Genomic DNA, 17,581 nt, shown 5'->3' on the forward strand with positions numbered 1-17,581 from the left:
GCGGAGTAGTTGAGAGCAAAAGTGTACAATTTTCAAAAGCTGCTCAAAAGAAATTGTTTTGTCTTTTGTCTTACATGTTGGCATTACACAGATCTAATTTCATGATTTCAGTCAAGGTTGTTATAAATTAGAAATAAAAAAAAATTAGTGATTATCCTTCATGCTAGTCTTAGACTTAATACGTTACATTTCAGCAAATACCTCCATCTTCTCAACTCACTTTAGATTATGAGTGTATTCACATTTATTATTTTTTAAATTCCATTGAAATACATGGTATTAACAAAGACTGCTCATACATGTTATGGATGCAACATGTTTTAATTTCATTTACTGAATACAAAACCCATCAACAGTATAACTAAAAAAAAAAAAAGAAAGAAATACAGTTGATATGCACAAAGCAGCAAAACAACATGCAAACCACATGACCGGTGTGTGTAAAAACTCAGCTGAAACACAACATCGAGTATGAGGAAAACAGAACATTTAAGTTCACAAATATTTTAAAAGCAGCCTCTGGAGTCAAAATCATGCGGTTACAGAATTAATTTACAGACAGTGAGGCTGAGGGAACTCGCTATAGTAAACAAACACTTAAATAAGGTCGAGAGTCCTGTCCTTTAAAATACACGATAAGCAATTTCATAGCAGCATCATCACAGGATATGATATTCTTTTAGAAGTTTTGACATTTTACCGGTTAAATGATGTTCATACAGTATATACAAGAATACACAATCACCTGACACCTTACTGTGAGAACCATAATACTCAACTGATACAGTGGCCAACAGAGGATCTGCCAAAATAGTCCCCACCACACAAATAGATATGTCAAACCACAACGTCCAGTTACCAAAGCCGGAGACTCAGACGCTCAAAGGGAAAGCAGAAGTATAAACAAATTCTCTACAAGTTCATGTGCAGTGACTAAACCTCAACATATCTTGTCAACACACACCCTGAGCTTGGATGAAAGTAAGGTGATGCTCTGTGGGGTAAATCATTTTCAGGAATGTTGTACTGTGCGCTACACTCAATCTGACTAATTGGAACTCCACGCTGTCTGACGCATGGTGCTGGCCGTCTGTTTTCTGAGGAGGAGACGAGAATGAGGAGCCTCCAGCTGCTTAAACTCTCAAAGGGACGTACTATACCTTTACACCTGGCAGGACTTTTAACTGTGGAGATCGGGCTGCCTGTTTGTACCTGTGAAGGCAGCCTGGGAGCGGTCGGCTTTGCTGTAACACCGGCGAGTCTGCTGAAAGGGCTGGAATCAGCTGGACAGCGAAAAGTCTCCTTCACTTCAGCTGGCTGAGGGGGGGAATTGTGGGATGTGCTGGGTCGGCAGGCATCCTCCACTCATCCACAGGTCGAGGGGGGTTCACCAGTGGCACGGCCCCGCTCTCATTCTGGCTGCGGACTGGAGTTCCAGGAGAAAAAGCTGGGCAGTTTGAAGATTGAATCCCTGCGGCCCGGATCGGGCAGGGTCAAGGTCTCGGGGGCGGATTTCTTCCTGGGACGCTCTTTTGGCACCGACAGGAACTCGGGGGCTTCGGTGGAGAGCGGGGTGGACGGGGCGCTGTTAGGGCCGCTGCGGGCGCTGGACGGCAGGGGCGTCTCTGAGATGGAGATGGTCGGGGGGAAGGTGCCAATCTTCAGGTTGGTGGCTTCTTGTGTGGCACGCTCGTACTCCCTGACTTCCTCCATGGTCATGTCTGTTGGGACGGAGGCATTACACTTGACAAAACGACTGGACTGTTCAATTTCTGAGCGTGACAAAGTTAGCTGTATCGTTCTATAATGCTTTCAATGAGGTATACTTTGAATTGGAGTCATGCAAAATTGGATGCCTGCATCCATTACATCCATTAGTCCCTAGAGCAATCTACAGAAATGATCAGGGCTTTGCCATTTTATCAAACTGCAATCTTGCGATGAGTCATTTCTTCACACAAAAAAATGCCCATGTTTCATGAGCACTGCCGTCTCTAATAAACTTACCAATCCACTCATCCACCCAGGCAAAGGCCTGCCTGTGTCCTAAAAGCAGGACATCTCGAATCACCTGAGCAGAATTACAAAACAAGAGAGAAAAAGGGAAGCAAAGGAGTTGAGATCATGAAGAGAGAAGGACGCAGGGAGGGAGTTCAAGGAGAGAGGATGTGAATCAGAATGAGTCAACTTTGATGGCTGTAGAGAGTTTTAATAACATCTTTAAGTTCGAAATGTTTCCTTTCACCCCCTGGATCATAAATATGAGTCACTCCCGGTGGTACTGAGTGAGTAATGATCCTGCCTGTGTGTGTGTGTGTGTGTGCGCGCCTCTGGCAAGGAGAGGACGGGGACAGTTCACCTCAGGGACGGATGCTGTAGCGGTGAGAGGGATTTGGGAAATAGGAGATATGAAGTTTAAACTGTGGAGCCCAGGTAAGGGCAGGTGGTGCAAAGCAATCTGCGGGAAGCGAAGGGGGCAGATATTGTAGCGGGCGATTATAGAACATTGGTTCACAGCCAACTGGTTTGTTTGTCACATGTTTTCAGAGCAGAAAATGAAATGCCTCTGGCTCTGACACCCATCTACACAGGTCAAAAAGTTTGTCTGACAAAAAAAAAAAAAAATCACACTCTGTTCTTACCTTGTGCACAAACTGCTCCACACGTGTCTGCAGGCCCCACACTTCAAACTTGACGGTGACAAGTTTGTAGGAGCACATGATGGGATCCTGAGTGTCGATCCATCCCTCCTGCAGGAGGCCTCGGTTAGTCTTCTTCGACTTAAAATACCGCAGGTCCTGTAAGGTGACGAGGCGTGAGACACGTAAGAAATTCTTCTTCAGGAGGAAAAGATTTGCACAAGCGCATCTGCAAAAGCAGAAGGCCAAACATCCTCTTAAACTGTTTTTCAACTAATATTTAATTAAAATGCTGTTTCCAGTCATTGATCTCTGTCTGTCTGTGTCTCTGTCTCTCTCTCTCATTCACACACACACACACACACACACCCTGCCTATAGGACAGGCTCACCTGCACTCATTACGAGCCTCATGCGGAGTGCAGCCAGGCTTCACAGCAGGGCTCCCTAATCACAAGCTTTACATGCATTAATCACTGCTCCCTATAGACTAATTATACTGCAGTGCTCATTTGTCTTAGGGTCGTGTGTCTGATTGTGAGCGTGTGCGGGGGTGATACACAGCTCTGCTGGGGAAGCACTTGGCAGTGGAGGTGGAAGAGGCCTGTTGAGTTTGCACATAGAAAGTGTCGCAAAGTTTCCTGGCAGACGACGAGGGGGAGAGATTTTAATGAGAGCTTTCCGACTAGTATTTCACCTTAATGTCCTCCAGATTTACCGAGCGTGTGATTGGGTGCCTGTGCACACCAGCCAGGTTGCGGGTTTACATCTATGTCTAGTCGGATTTGGAGGAAACGTAATAAAAGGAATTAGGTGTCGTTGAGTGGAGGTTATTGCTATATTGATTTACGATTCCAGCTGGGGTGCAGAGGAGCTTCGCTGATATCCGTGGATGATGAATAGGCGTCTCACCTTGTTTGAAGTATGCTATAACTCCCACTGTTGGTTTCTCTATCAAAACAAAACAAAAGTCAGATGCAAAGCCAGACCTTAGGGAGGAATAAACACCCCGAGTCACATCAGATTCTGACAGACGGGAGGAGAACTCAGAAGCTACTTTTTGAACTTTTGGGATTAACAAACGGATTTGTCAACCCGACTGCAGCAGCGATCTATGGCAGTGACCTCCATTGTGGGTTTTTGTGCATTGCTGACTGTACCAGGAGGGGAACTGTTTACTTTACTACACAAGAGGGGAGGTTAAAACTAAGAGAGAGATCTGCAGTCTCTGGTGAGTGCTGTGTGTAGTGATTGACCCAAGTCAGAGACACAGAGACACACGCACCTTATGAGGCTCTTAATAAGCTGCGTTTTGTGTTTGAAAGGTGCTATTAAGTTCACATTTATTATTATTATTTATTTTATTAATATAAATTATATGAGCCTGAAAAAGAGCATGGAGCAAGTATGTCTGTGATCATGAGTACAAACACTAAATGCAAAACACATGCTATAAAGGGGCTGAGGGGCCTGTAGATGCTGGTAACTGGTTCATTCACGTGTGTCATTTGGTCTCAGTTGTTTACTATCAGGTGCGACTCAACACCCCATCTGTCTTTAAAATCCAATGATATTCATGTCGGCAATGTGACATCCACTTTCAGCTCTGGACAGCATCTCGGTGTCTATTTTTAGATCTGAGCAGATAAAAGCAGAAGACCGTAAAGCCCGTCCGGAGGTGTGTGTGTGTGTGTGCGCGCGCGCCTGAGAGTGTGTACGTGTGGGTGTCAATAATAAAACACCGCTGCGGTGACACCCTGACCCCCTCTGACTATTAATAGCTCAGCTTTTTTTTTTTTTTTTTTTTTAAATCACCATCACACCCTGATGGACGGGTGTGCGCGCGCGCATGCACGCACGCATACAAAATGTCAAATCACCACGGCTAATGTCCATCACCTCCCCCTACGCGCAAACACGCGTTTCCATCACAGTGAGGAGGCAGATGGCCGGCCGGTGGTCAGAAACGAGCCGGCGCTGCTCGAGAAAGATAACACGCGATTCTGTTAATCTGCTCGCACGCGTCTTCTGTCCGTCTCCACGGGCTCTCCTCTGTTCCTCTCTTTTCATCCCCCCCCCTTTATCTCTGACATTCACACGCATGCAGACACGAGCGGCGCGTCCCGAGGTCAGAGACTTGACTCCCATCACCTCTGACTCCTTGTAGTGACGCTCGGGGATCTCGTCGTAGGCGATGTCCACGACCCAAACCTCTGTGTCTTCTTCTCGGGGCTCGCTGCCAAAGATCTGAGGGACAGGGGACAGTTCAATGCGTGAGGAGGACAGTTAATCAATCATGCGCTGACAAATGCTGTGGGATGATGTAGTGATTTGTGATTATCCCCCTCCTCACTGGGCATGACACTTTCTGACAATAAGATAATGTCCTCTTAGTCATACGGAGCTTCTTTCCTTCCCTCTGGCTTTACAGAAGGTGACAACCCCCTAAACAAACTGCAGGGAGGGATGACTGTGACTCATACAGTGGGTGTCACAGCGTTGGGTCAAGGATTTCTCCCTGCGTCTGACTCACACGGGAACAGTTTCAGTTAGTTATCTCACCCCTACTGCGTCAGTTACATCCTTTTAAACTTTAACGTAGCGCAACGCAGGCGATGAAAAGGTTAATAGAGGAGATGAGGACGGGGGAATAAGAAGAAAAACAGAAAGACTGTGCACATGGTGTGTTTGAGAACAGAGCGGTCCGTTTCAGATGTGAGTCCGTGACCGCCTGCAACTCCCACCAGCCGCCAGTAAGTGGAGCTGCAGCCTTTAGTTTCCACCTGCAGTATTGATCGAGGCAGTATTGTGTAACCTCCAGTCTTGGCCATTCTGCCACTACAGTGTCAAGTTGTACCGAAGGGAAAAAGGTGGGAGAGCGAGCGCTTTGAACTGTAATGAGCGACTCAACGACAGCAAGTGTCGCTTGTCGTGTTGCTGCAGGAGAAAGTGAACACTGACTCTTTACTCAGGTGCAGTGTTTGTTCCTCATCTTCTGTCTCTGTCATAACATGAATTTTTAAAGGTTCTAGAACTGCGATTTTAAACATAATTTCACAGCAAACAGTTATTTGCTGTTTTCATATCTAGTGTAATATAGTGGCATCCTGGACAGAGAATAAAGTCACACTTAAGATGTGTGTGTTGACACCCGAGCTTCTCTGTTCTTTGTTTTGGCAGGCGAGCTGGCTGTATGTGCCATTAGTGCATGTGAGTTAGCTTTGAAAAGCTTTTTAAGGGCTCCAACGTGCTCTTTAAGATAGCAATAAAGGCAGTTTAGTTAAAGCAAAAATATCAATATTACAGAAGGACATCGTTGAGTGCTAATCCACGTCCTTCGCCTAATAAAAAGGCTGATTTCTCAATCTCACAATTCAGAGATGGCACAATGGCGCAACAGCCCTCGGACAAAGAGAATCCATCAGGTCTTATTTCCAGGCTTTGAAGTGTGAAGAATAAAGGGAGGAAAGAGAAGTAGACAAACGTGCAATGCTTAACAAACAGGCCGAATGATGGAAAGCCATGTTAAGATTCCCCACGTCTTCCTGTCAGATCAACCCACACGACACCCCGAGGTCTACTCACATTATCGTTGCTCCCCTTGTTGTCCTCATATTTGCTCTCAATGTGGATGGAAAACTTGGGCAGGAAGGAGCACTGGAGGGGGTCGATAAGAGAAGACGGTGTGAAATCGATGTGCGCGGCGACAGCTTTGTCAGATGACGGTGACACAGCTTAAGGTTTAAGGAGGTAAAAGATTCCTGTCGACTGATCCACAGGACGACATGTGAGACCGGCTGTGTGTCTCTACATCTGGGTTTTTACTGCCCAAACCAGATGAGCGATAATGATTATTCTCCATCTGTTTAGATTTACAACTTTAGCACACACGCTCCATTTCTACATCACCACACACACACACACACACACACACACACACACACACACACACACACAGTTACTTTATTGCCTTGAGCCATGGCGACTTTTATGCATCGGCTCTTAAACACAACAGTCTGATTTAATTAAAGCTTAACACCTCTGATCATTATACAACCAAAGAGTGGAATTGTGGTTACATAAGCAGTTGATGTACAAGCCAGTGTGTCTGAATGTGTGTTTATGCGTGGCACAGTGGAACAGAGACCACACGATGGGTGACAGAGGGGCTGTAGGGCTTGATGCTGGGATTTCATGGTGGATTCACGCTGAATCCACTGGTGTGTGTGTGTGTGTGTAGACAGAAAGAAAAGGAGACAGGGGGATTGTATTGTGCTGTAATTACAGTGCAGTAACTCAGCGCTGCCTGTCAGTCTCACTGACTTTGTGAGTCTTTGAGCGAGACATCAGGGAAAGTGTCTTGTGGCGTGTGAGGAGAATGGGCGCATGAACCTCGATCCAGAGAAGAGAATGTCAGTCACTTTCATTTGACATTATCACTGACTCTTTGCCATTCATTTCCTTATTTCCATCTATCGCTGAGAAAATCATAGGACCTTTAAATTCCTGTAAATACCGACTGTGCATCTCATGCAAGCGCAACTGCCCACCAAATGTCTAAAGCCACATTTCGTGTCTCTGTGATGCTGGATCCGGTCGCTGGATTTACACACAGCCTTGCTGTGAGTCAAAGACTGAAGTCAGCGTGCTGACATGTCCACAGTGCCAAAGCTAACCGGCGGATGTTAAAGCTGCCGCAAACACTGCTGTCATTTTAGCTAACCTCCTCTACTTTTTACAATCAGCAGTCCCCTCCCTCCTCTCTGCGCCACCACATGAATGCACTGCGGTAATCAGCAGACGTAGCAGCAAGTGGGAAGATCCTGCTCCCTCTTCATTGAGTTGTCTGTCCTAATTGGATGAAGGGGGCAGGGACACCAGAAAAAACGTCTTTTCTCGTGAACTACATTAGGAGAGACAGATCAACCACTCTTTATCAGTGATTACTGTTAGAATATGCAGAGCTATTTAACACTTGCTTTAATTAAAACTAAAGCACAACAGCTTTAAGCAGCTGGTTACAAATCAGACCATCAAAATCTTGACCCAATGATGGAGCTAGTTCTAAAGTCATATTATCACTGAAGTGATTTTAATTGACCCTGAGGGGATGAAGCATGACTGGGTTCACCAAACTTCACGGCAATCTATCCAAAAGTTATTTTAAGAGTCAAAAAAACATCAGCCGGCTGTTGGGGGAGTTTGCAGAGGACAATCTGTTCAGCAGTTAGCTGTGCAAATTGAGTATGACATGACATTGTAATATGACTACCTACTTTGTTAGGATAACAAAGTGACTGTCATTGCCACTGCCGATCATTGTTTTCGTCTTTTGCATCATCATCACCACCCACATTGGGCTAATCATAACAAATTGCTCCCAAGCTGAATCCGTGAGGCTGCGTGACTACACGAGCACCATCCACACAGGCTATGAATATTTGCTTAACCTATAAGTGGATCTCTGTCTCGTCAGAGGCTCTTATCAAAATCCCCATGGTTGCTAAAGTTGAGAATGCTGCAAGCTTTGTACAGCGACACAATTTTCCCAAGAAAGGGAGTCTAATTTGGTGAGGTCAGAAAAAGTTACTTTCACATCAGTTGGTATGACCCTCCTGAAGCATCCAGATGCTCCATGTATCTGTGTAGTTTCAAGGGAAAAGATCAGCCGGCTGCTGATTTTATTGGTGCTTCATTGATGTTTCCTTGCTGCTTTAGACATAAGGTGGGCAGGCTAATGATCCTCCAGTGTCCCAGAGCCAATCATTAGTGCCTTCTCTCAGCGACAGTCAATTAAACAGTTATTTCTGTTGAGAGCTGTGGGGTTTCTTAATGGTTTTAAAGGGAAATTTGCTTGATTAGTTGGTATTGACAGGGGGATTGGTTCTGCAGGGCTGCAGGTGTCGCATCAGACAACTGGTGAAGAAAGATCTGGCCTGAAGGTGAAGCTCTTGGAAGTCGATTTTGCATTTCCACCTTCAACTACGGTCAGGAGCTCACTTTAATTTTGGATGCATGCAGCTGAAATGATGAACACTGTTTTCTTTTGGTGACAAGGTGCGGAGCTCAGATTTCCTGACGGAGCTTAGCATAGACAGGGTGCTCCTTTGCTTGAAAAAGAGTCAGCTGATCGGCATTCTGATCAGGATTCATTCTTGGCACCTCCTTCAAGAATTATTCCAGGCGTATCCAACTGGGAGGCGACCCCGTGGCTGACATTACATAGACCGCTTGGCCTGGGAAGACCTCAAGATTCGAAGAACATCAAGGTTATATTCCTCAGCCGGCTGCCACCACGACTGGCCGTGGTTACTCTTATTTGTTGACTGAGCATAACCACTGTATGTACAACAGGAAGGAATCATGGTTTGAGTTTGAAGGGGAAAACAAAACAAAATGCAAAGAATAAAATATTCGGTAGGATTTAATGGATGGGGATTTAAATGTCGCTGTGGCAAATGTTCAGTTGCGAGACAAGATGTTGCTTCTGTTGAATTAGACTTCATGGGCTGTGAGCACAATCTGATGAATGAAGGTCAGAACACATTTTTGCATAATGTCACCAACATGTGTCTCTCGCTCTGTCACGCACACAAACACACGCATAACTAATGAAGCGATATTTTGACAACGATGATGGTGCAGACACTCTGTTAGAAGACAAACATGCAGTGCAGTTTTAGCACAATATTAAATGAATACATCTTTTTAAAATGGCAGTCATCAATTACATGTTGATACCCTGACACCACTATTCACGCAATAATGTGTTTAATGTGACTTAAATCTGATGTTTCTTTTATGAAGCAGCAAAGCTAATCCAAAGAAGGAAACAGCTAATGGCTTGTTTATTGCGACAGATTGGTTCATGATACACTGATGCACAGCTAATACAGTTACAGATGTGCACAGCGTGACAGATGGTGCAGCGGGACATCGGTATGTCACAGTTCAAGTGACCATGAATTCCTGCCGGGGACAGGATTCACCCTCCTGTGGTAGCAGCTCTCAGGAAGTGTGCATCTAATCTCACCTTAACCTCTACCACAAAGATTTACATGATCAAGTGTTTCGTTGCACGTGTGATTTTGTGTGAGCACGTCCACGGTTGCACACGTACTGAAGCTACTCACCGTGTACTCTAACCATTTTCCCAGCAGAAGCCATCAGTACAACGGACAGAAATAGGAGATGTGAGATGGGGGGGGGGGGGGAGGACAGGCAGAAGACGACAAGGGAATGTGAGAGAGACAAGAAGAGAATTGAGAAGAAAAAACAATTTAGTTCAAAATGGAGACAGGACCATTAAGCTTCAGCAATGGCAATTCAATCTCACAGAAGAGCACATGGGAGGAGACTATTCTGTTATGACACATTCTGATTGTGTGCATCTGCGTGGTCCCGCAGAGGGAATGTTTGGTCAGATGTGTTTGTCATACGCATGCATGCTATGTGATACCAGCAGACTTATTATTTTTTTTACCATTGCGTAGTCAAGAAAGTCACTGCTGTTAACCGATAAATGGTGAAAGTGATTAATGTTTAACCCTTGAAATCCCTACGTCATACTATTGTAACAGCCGTGACATTTCATCATAAACCTACGTAGCATGAAATAAAGACGTAACCAACCACAGCTAATTCCCATTTCCGCACAACATCCACGCAGGAGATGCTTTTCAATTTCAGGCCGTATATTTACTGTAAAAAGGCATGAAGGGAGTTTTTCAGCCAGTCACAGCGAGGCTCCACAGAGGGCCCTCAGTCCCAAAGGGGAATTATTTTCCTCAGAGGTGGAAGGTTCATGACCACCAGCCACACAATGAATTCTGGATGCAGTTGGACATGCAGTTGAGTCTTGTCAATGTTTTTTTTTGGAACCAAATTTCTTTTTAGGTCATTGCGTAATAAGGGACAAAGTGTAATTTTGTTTGGCGGCAGGTCGGTATAGGGAACCATTTGAGTTTGGAAAAGAGAACTTAGTTCTGAGAAGTGTGTGCCTACAATTGTAAAAAGTTGCAAAGCAGTTCTGCTTTCGCTGAATCTTTGTCACGCTTTCAAAAGTCTCTGACAGACTGTATGATGGCACTCTAGATGAAACAGCAGCCTCTCTACACGACATAGTTAGGATGACTGAAGAAAAACAAAACAGCTATCTGACACATTCACAGACAGAGACAGCATGTTTGTACAAGTTTGTTGTGGAACCCTCAAACCTTAAGGATATTTCATCCTGGCAGTGCCAGACGATAAAAAAACACCACTTAAAGTGTCAGGTGTATTCAGTGTGCCATAATAACACGAGGAGCTGCAGATAACAGGTTCAGTCCCAACTTACGTAACACATCACCCAGACTTTTCACGCTGTGAGTGGTGTTGCATAACACGAGTGGTACACTTAATAAGAAAATAAGAAACTGTTATGCGTGGGGTTCTGTTCGTACTTAAGTTGTCGCTGTAGTAACTGTGAGAATCACAGTGTTCATTTAAGAGGAGACATGTGATGCTTGTTTTCAGGTGCACAATTTGATTCTGGATTACTACTTGAATAGTTTATCATGCTTTAATGCTCAAAAACATATTCTTCTTCTCTGGCTGTCCAATGCAGCAGGATTATACTCCCCCTCTGCGTGAAACGCCCCTGTCACTTTAAGGTCCTCCCTCCTAAATACCCAGTCTCCTCTGATTGGTCAGCTCACACATGCCTGATCCAGCACAGCTGACCACTATAGAGCAGCTACCCTGAATCGAATTATCAAACTACCTGGTAGGCATAACTTATCCAAATATGTGACACGGTGATGCAGCATGATGTCACAAAGTCACAAAATTAAAGGCAGGGCTACTGAAGAGGCATTTCGGGAACAGTGTTTCCTGTGGGAGAGAGGGGCTGCTGTTGGTGTGGACTGTGACTTATTCAACATTCAAGATCTTTTACATACACAAGAACCTGATAGAAAGGAAAATAAAAGAAAACGCTGAATAGGTCTCCTTTAAATGTTCCAGCAGCAAATAGTGATGCAAATTATCTTCCAGTAAAAACTGTCTGCCCCTTTTTACCATCCCTCGGTCCGTCCTTCCCCTCTATTCATTATAGACCGTTATTGACTGAATATTGCTTCCGTGTGCTGTTGCCCTCCAAATGATCCAATTTAATTATAGAAGCAATGTTCGTAGAAGGCTGCGGAAAATAGGAGTCTGAAGCCATGCTACAGAGGGGGATCCTTCTCTAAAGAGACAGTGGTGTTCTACATTTTGTTACATAATATAATGTTTTGTAAGTAGTTAAAGGGGGCCAAGTAAAAACACATACATGAACACTTCTTTACTTAATTAAAGCTTTACCTGTGATAGTGTACGGGTAATAGTTCCAAGCCTTCTCTGTGACGTAGAAGATTTTAGGGACCACTGCTCTGGCCCAACTGGGCAGCTTGCTGAAACACAGAGAGAGTGGACTGATTTGTAAAGTGAAAGAGAAGAAGCAGAGAGACAGGCAGAGAAGTTAGAGGACAGATGGGACAAATGGCTGATACACAGCCGAAGTAATCCCCAACATTGTTTTTTTTTTTTTTTTTCTGACCACCCACAAAAGGCAATGACAAGCATCCAACTGCGTGGAGCCATAATGGACGCCATTCAAGGCAGCCATGATGGCCTCTAGGGAAGTTGATTACACTGATTACACCCTGCACCCTGCAGTGGATCTTGCAGCGTGATAGATGCAGAGAGGGACACGGGAGGGTGGAAAATACAGAGAACCGGTTATTACTCAGCACAAATGGATTCTAAATTCTGGCAGTTGCAGCCAAGAGGCCGAGCACCTTATTGGGCGTCCAATCAAAATGTAAATGATTACCGAGGAAAGGGAACTACTGGGGCCAAAGCTTGGTTAGCTGGAGGGAAAATGGCCAAGCCACAGATCTGAGAGACACACATTTTTACAAGGGGAATAGCTACGATTCTCCTTTTGAAAATTTGATACTTTTAACAATAGAACAATAACTCCAAATGACTGGAAACAGAGAGAATAAGTTACTAGAGATTAATCTGTGATCCAGGCTCCTGCAAACTGATTACAAGCCAACCAAGCACGGTAAATAGCACAGTAATTGGACACAAAGCCATTATTATGTTGCAGCAAATTTCACTTTTAGGATAATTCCTTTTTAAACCAGCCATTGATTAATTTCGCTCGCATATCATCACCCTCTTCCCGTCTTATTCTGTGTCTGCCAGCTGTAATTGAATATGGAGATCACACTGAGAGTCGGTACGGACCACTGGGACCTGAGACAGACGCTCCTCTCTGGTCTGTCTCCAGTAGACTGTCAAACAGCCAGGGGGAGAGTCCACACACGGCCGACTGGTCACATGTCCTCACACTGCCTGAAATACAGACTGCAGCTATAACACGGCAACAGGTGGTTTGTGGGTAGAGAGGCAGGCAGTCCAACAGCGACTGCTTAAATTATCTGTCACTTAAACTGACCTCATCTGCCCACACACACACAAAGACACACACGTACGCACGCACACTCACACACACACACACACGCGCACACACTAAACCTTCCTCTCCTCCAAGTTTGTCAATGACACTTCACATTTCCCAAAGGCCCTCTTTTACTTGTCACTTCTGACCACAGGACCTCATCCTCTCTTCGCCTCTCACTTTCTCCATGTGGCTCTCTCTTTCGTCTCATTGTTTCGCTTTTGGGAAGGAGCGCCCCAGTTGTCTTTGACAGTCGTTGATTGTATCTTATCAGTCATCTTATCACACCAGAAGAGGACGTGTAAATCAAATTCTGCAGAGAAACTGTGAAACAAATGGGCATAACCACTCTCCAGTTTGAGCTTAAGAAGAGATTCAAAAGGAGTGAATCCCAATTTCAGGAGGTGAATCATTTCAGGGGCCTCATTTGCAAATCAGATCACATCATGAAAATCTGTTTTTAATTCTCGATTAAAGACCATTTTTAACTAGAAGAAATTAAAAGCATATAATTATTGAAACTGTTTTTTCTTTTTTTGTCGCTCAAAATAACTGATTGGCCATGTTTAACCTTACGGTGGGCCAACTTTGGCTGAGAATGGCTGTGTATGTGCCGCGGCGTGTTTGGATTTGCAAACTAATATTTAGTCCACTGAACACGTGCACCTTCTCTATTAAAATTGATGATCTCTGAGGCCCCGGAGTTTGGAGGCCCAGACTCCAAATCGCAGATCTCTCAGTGGGCCCGGGTTTGGGTCCCGGCCTGATGCCCCTTCATGCGTGTCACTCCCCCTCTCTCGCAAGTGAGATAGCATCCCCAAAACCTCCTGCCTCTTGTTTGGTCTCTTGGGCTGTTTTTTTTCTGTAAGTGTAAGGGCCTCATCAGTTTTTTTTATCCGACAGCATGATGGTTCTGAAAAGTCCTGGAAACAACGCAGTGGGTTCAGTCCGTTTGAACTTCAAGTCTGTGTTGCCCGGCAGGACTAATCTGTGAAGTGAATCCCTCCGGTCACTGACGCCATCACATCCACGTGTCCTGCCTTGGTTCAGCTGTCCATGTCAGCATGTTCTCCAGAGAGTGCACCGCAGCCGACCCCGTGCTCCGATCTGTCCATGGAAATCAATACTTTCAAATTACATTACTTTGATAAGAGTTGGCTGAATTGATGGATTTGTGCTCCTGGTGTGGATTTATTGAGCGCATTGACCGGGCGATGATATGCCCGCAGTGTATGACTGGCCACGATCTAACTGAATTATTGCTGTAGAAGTAAGCCATGCACTGACTTATGCTCATAAAACAGCTGAGATAAAGAAAAGTAAATTGAAAAGAGAACCACAATCAGTTGAAAAAAGAACCAGTGAATAATACGAAGTCCGTTTGGTCACGACGTCTGAGGATGGTGCAGTGCACTCGGTTTAAATGATGCAATTAGACTGATATATTGTCCAGTTTTACCGAATAAAGCGGCCACTGAGTGTGTGGAATATCAACAATAAATCCCTGATGTTAACTCAGTTAACTTACTGCTTAAAAAAATCTTCCCCAGCTCATCCATCCTCTTTGTCTATCTTCAGCCTTCACAATCGTTACACATTTAATAAGGGAATCAATAAGCTGCTGGACCAGGCTCTCACCTGGCTTCACCCCATCACTGTTCTCCATGAAAAGGTCGAGTGTCCGTCATATCTTTGTGCTAATTCGCACAGCATTTTGTTTCCGCCACACGGATAAAAATGTTGCCGGTGTGTGTTACATTCAGAGCGCATTCACATATGAGGGTGAGACCGCACTTCAGACTGCACGCTGCTGCTAATTTAATTGTCATCTACATAGACGAGAACGCACACAAGAGAAACTCATAAACTCAGTTTCGTTCTTATCAAGTTCATAAAAGCTCAAGGCCAGTCTGAGCTGAATAATAGGCTTGGGGAGATGAAAACAGACACCTGACTATATTTCTACAGAAACCTGAACCTTTACCTGGAACACAAAGCTTGACAACATCTGAAATCTGCATTTGTTGTAATCAGCATAACCTATACATACTCAGCTGTCTATATTAATAAGGCAGCCAATAGATGATGACATGGGCGCATCATCTGACACCTTAACCTATGTCTAATCTTCATTTTACCGCCGTGGATTGCAGGAACAATGACAGCTCTGTGACAGCTATGCAGCAAATCACATCATTCTTTCTTTGTTGGATCCCTCCTTGAAGCTTTATAGTCAGCAGCCTGACAGTCAGCAGCAGTGACTCGTGACAGGCTGCTGAGGATTATTAGAGTGAAATGAAATACAAGAATAAAATAAAGTCTTCAGCTTTGATGTTTTGTTGAAGCTAGACAATGATAGACAGTTTTCTCCTACTGGGATTGGAGCATTATATAAAACACACATTTAAACCTAATGTAAATAATCAGCGTTGGGAAGTAACCACTCACACGTAACTGGTTACATGCAAAATAATGACCTTTTATTAAAGGAGACATATTATACTCATTTCAGGTTCATGGTTTTATTTTGCATCACTACTAGACAGGCTGACATGCTTTGGTGCTCAAAGAACACATCAGTTTGCTCATACTGTTCCCCCACGCTTTGTTTTAGCTCCTGTCTCTTAAAGTCCGCCCCCCCCCACCCCCCAAATACAGAGTCTCCTCCGATTGGTCCACTCACACAAGCCTGAGCCAGCACCGCCACAGAACAGCTGGTCTAAATCAATTCTTACAAGCCAAACTAACTGCTAGGTATTAATTATGCAAATGTGTGATGCATATGCAAATTGTGATGTCACAAAGTCACAAATCGAAAATGGATCAAAATAAAAGTAACTTTACTTTGATGACATAATTAAAATAGCTCCACTATTTATAATGGTTTTATCTACTTCATTAAACTTAACATTATGTAACAAGGCACTCACTTGTTGAGGTAGATTCGTTTCTCTGTGAACTGGCCTGATCCGTGCTCGGGGTCCTCGTACGGCTCGTTCTGGACCACCTCCACACCTTCCCCACGTTCACTCTGCTCATGACTGTGTTTACTGATCATATACAGCTGGCCAATCCGGTACTGAAAGACAGCAGACAGAAGACAAACAAACACGTGAAAGACCTTGATATTAGATCAATTGTTCCTTTCAAACTAGGGTGACATTTGGGTGTAGACATATCAACACTGTTACGGTAAAGTACGGGAACTCCAAATGGAAACAATACATATACTCTTTCTCTTAACTCAACAGCAGCCATAAAAATAAACACAGAGGGGAAAATACCAGGATTACCACTCTCGCTGCATGACACCTTGGAGGCTGTTGGATTAAGAGCTGTCTGCAGCATAGTGACAAAGACCTCATACCGGGTCGTGACCGGGCTGCACAACAATAGTAACAGCAGCACCAGTAGCCAGTTAAGTGACCCCATCCCACGGCCCCTTGTGACACATCAGTCAGCAGACACATCTTTCACTAGCTGTCACTGACTGACCCACTTGGCCCGATGACGTCACTTTTGGTGGCCCTGACAGGCTGGACTCGGGCGTCACTTGGAAACTATTTTCCATACATTCGGAAAACGACAAGCGCTGGAGGGAGGACAGAGATTTCCGACTGCTTGTAGGCCTATTTCCGGGCCTGAGGAAATCGATCCGGCCCTGATGGTGACTTACGCCGCCCTGCTGGAATGCCAAGAGTTCATGTAGGACTCAACTGCCACACACACAAGCAAAGCTCCAACCAAGGATAGCTGTGTTAAGCTAACGGAAAAAATGGACAAGGACTTCCTAGGATCTTGACTCGTGATTCTCGAAAAGCAAGGAATGGGGAGAACAGACATGTGATAGCGACTAGTGCGGAGAAATAAGCAGAGCCAGCGTGCACCAGTAAACAAGCTGAGGGTGTAAGTGCTTCTACCGCAACGTTACATTATTCCATCTGCCCACCGTGACGGGAGGGCAAGAGGCTGAGGCAGAGCACTCCCAGCTGCAATGTGGACAGCGGTGTGTTTCTGACTGAACAGCTGTTGGAGTCTGGCATAGTTTTTCCACTCACAGTGCAGACATAATAGATGAGGAACCTGTATTCAAGTCGCACACAAACACACCTGACATACAAAGCATGAACGATTGTCCATACAATACATGTAGGACAAAATAATATTTTTGTTAGGCGGCTTCATCTCATCAGCAATTCTGTGTTACTAGTGAATCAATTAATTACCTGAGTGTGAAAGGGGGTCAGTCATACTAACATGTATTTAGTATTAACTGACAGTTATTATCTCACATGTTTTATGTCATAAAACAGGACGTGAAAAACATCTCTTAAGCTCGTGTAAACCACTGACCTTAATTCAGGCCTCTTAGCAAAAACCCTTTCAAACAGTTCCAACCCAATACTCATTACTCTTTACTATATTACTGCCAAGTACACTGTCATACTGTG

At 44.6% G+C, this 17,581-nt stretch overlaps 1 protein-coding gene across 1 annotated transcript in view; it reads right to left on the reverse strand.

Moving 5' to 3' along the window:
* Positions 1-295: 295 nt before the first annotated feature.
* LOC119014238 (cytoplasmic phosphatidylinositol transfer protein 1-like) overlaps positions 296-17,581 on the reverse strand; it is a 46,103-nt gene continuing 28,817 nt past the window's right edge. Inside the window, exons 2-9 of the mRNA XM_037089237.1 lie at positions 16,061-16,209; positions 11,984-12,072; positions 9,772-9,779; positions 6,224-6,295; positions 4,790-4,885; positions 2,643-2,798; positions 2,008-2,071; positions 296-1,721 (exon numbers count right to left, since the gene is read on the reverse strand). Of these exons, the coding sequence (XP_036945132.1) occupies positions 1,411-1,721; positions 2,008-2,071; positions 2,643-2,798; positions 4,790-4,885; positions 6,224-6,295; positions 9,772-9,779; positions 11,984-12,072; positions 16,061-16,209 (945 nt within the window). The 3' untranslated portion in view covers positions 296-1,410. The remainder of the gene's footprint in view (positions 1,722-2,007; positions 2,072-2,642; positions 2,799-4,789; positions 4,886-6,223; positions 6,296-9,771; positions 9,780-11,983; positions 12,073-16,060; positions 16,210-17,581) is intronic.

Source organism: Acanthopagrus latus, chromosome 23 (assembly GCF_904848185.1).
Source record: "Acanthopagrus latus isolate v.2019 chromosome 23, fAcaLat1.1, whole genome shotgun sequence".
NCBI lineage: Eukaryota > Metazoa > Chordata > Actinopteri > Spariformes > Sparidae > Acanthopagrus > Acanthopagrus latus.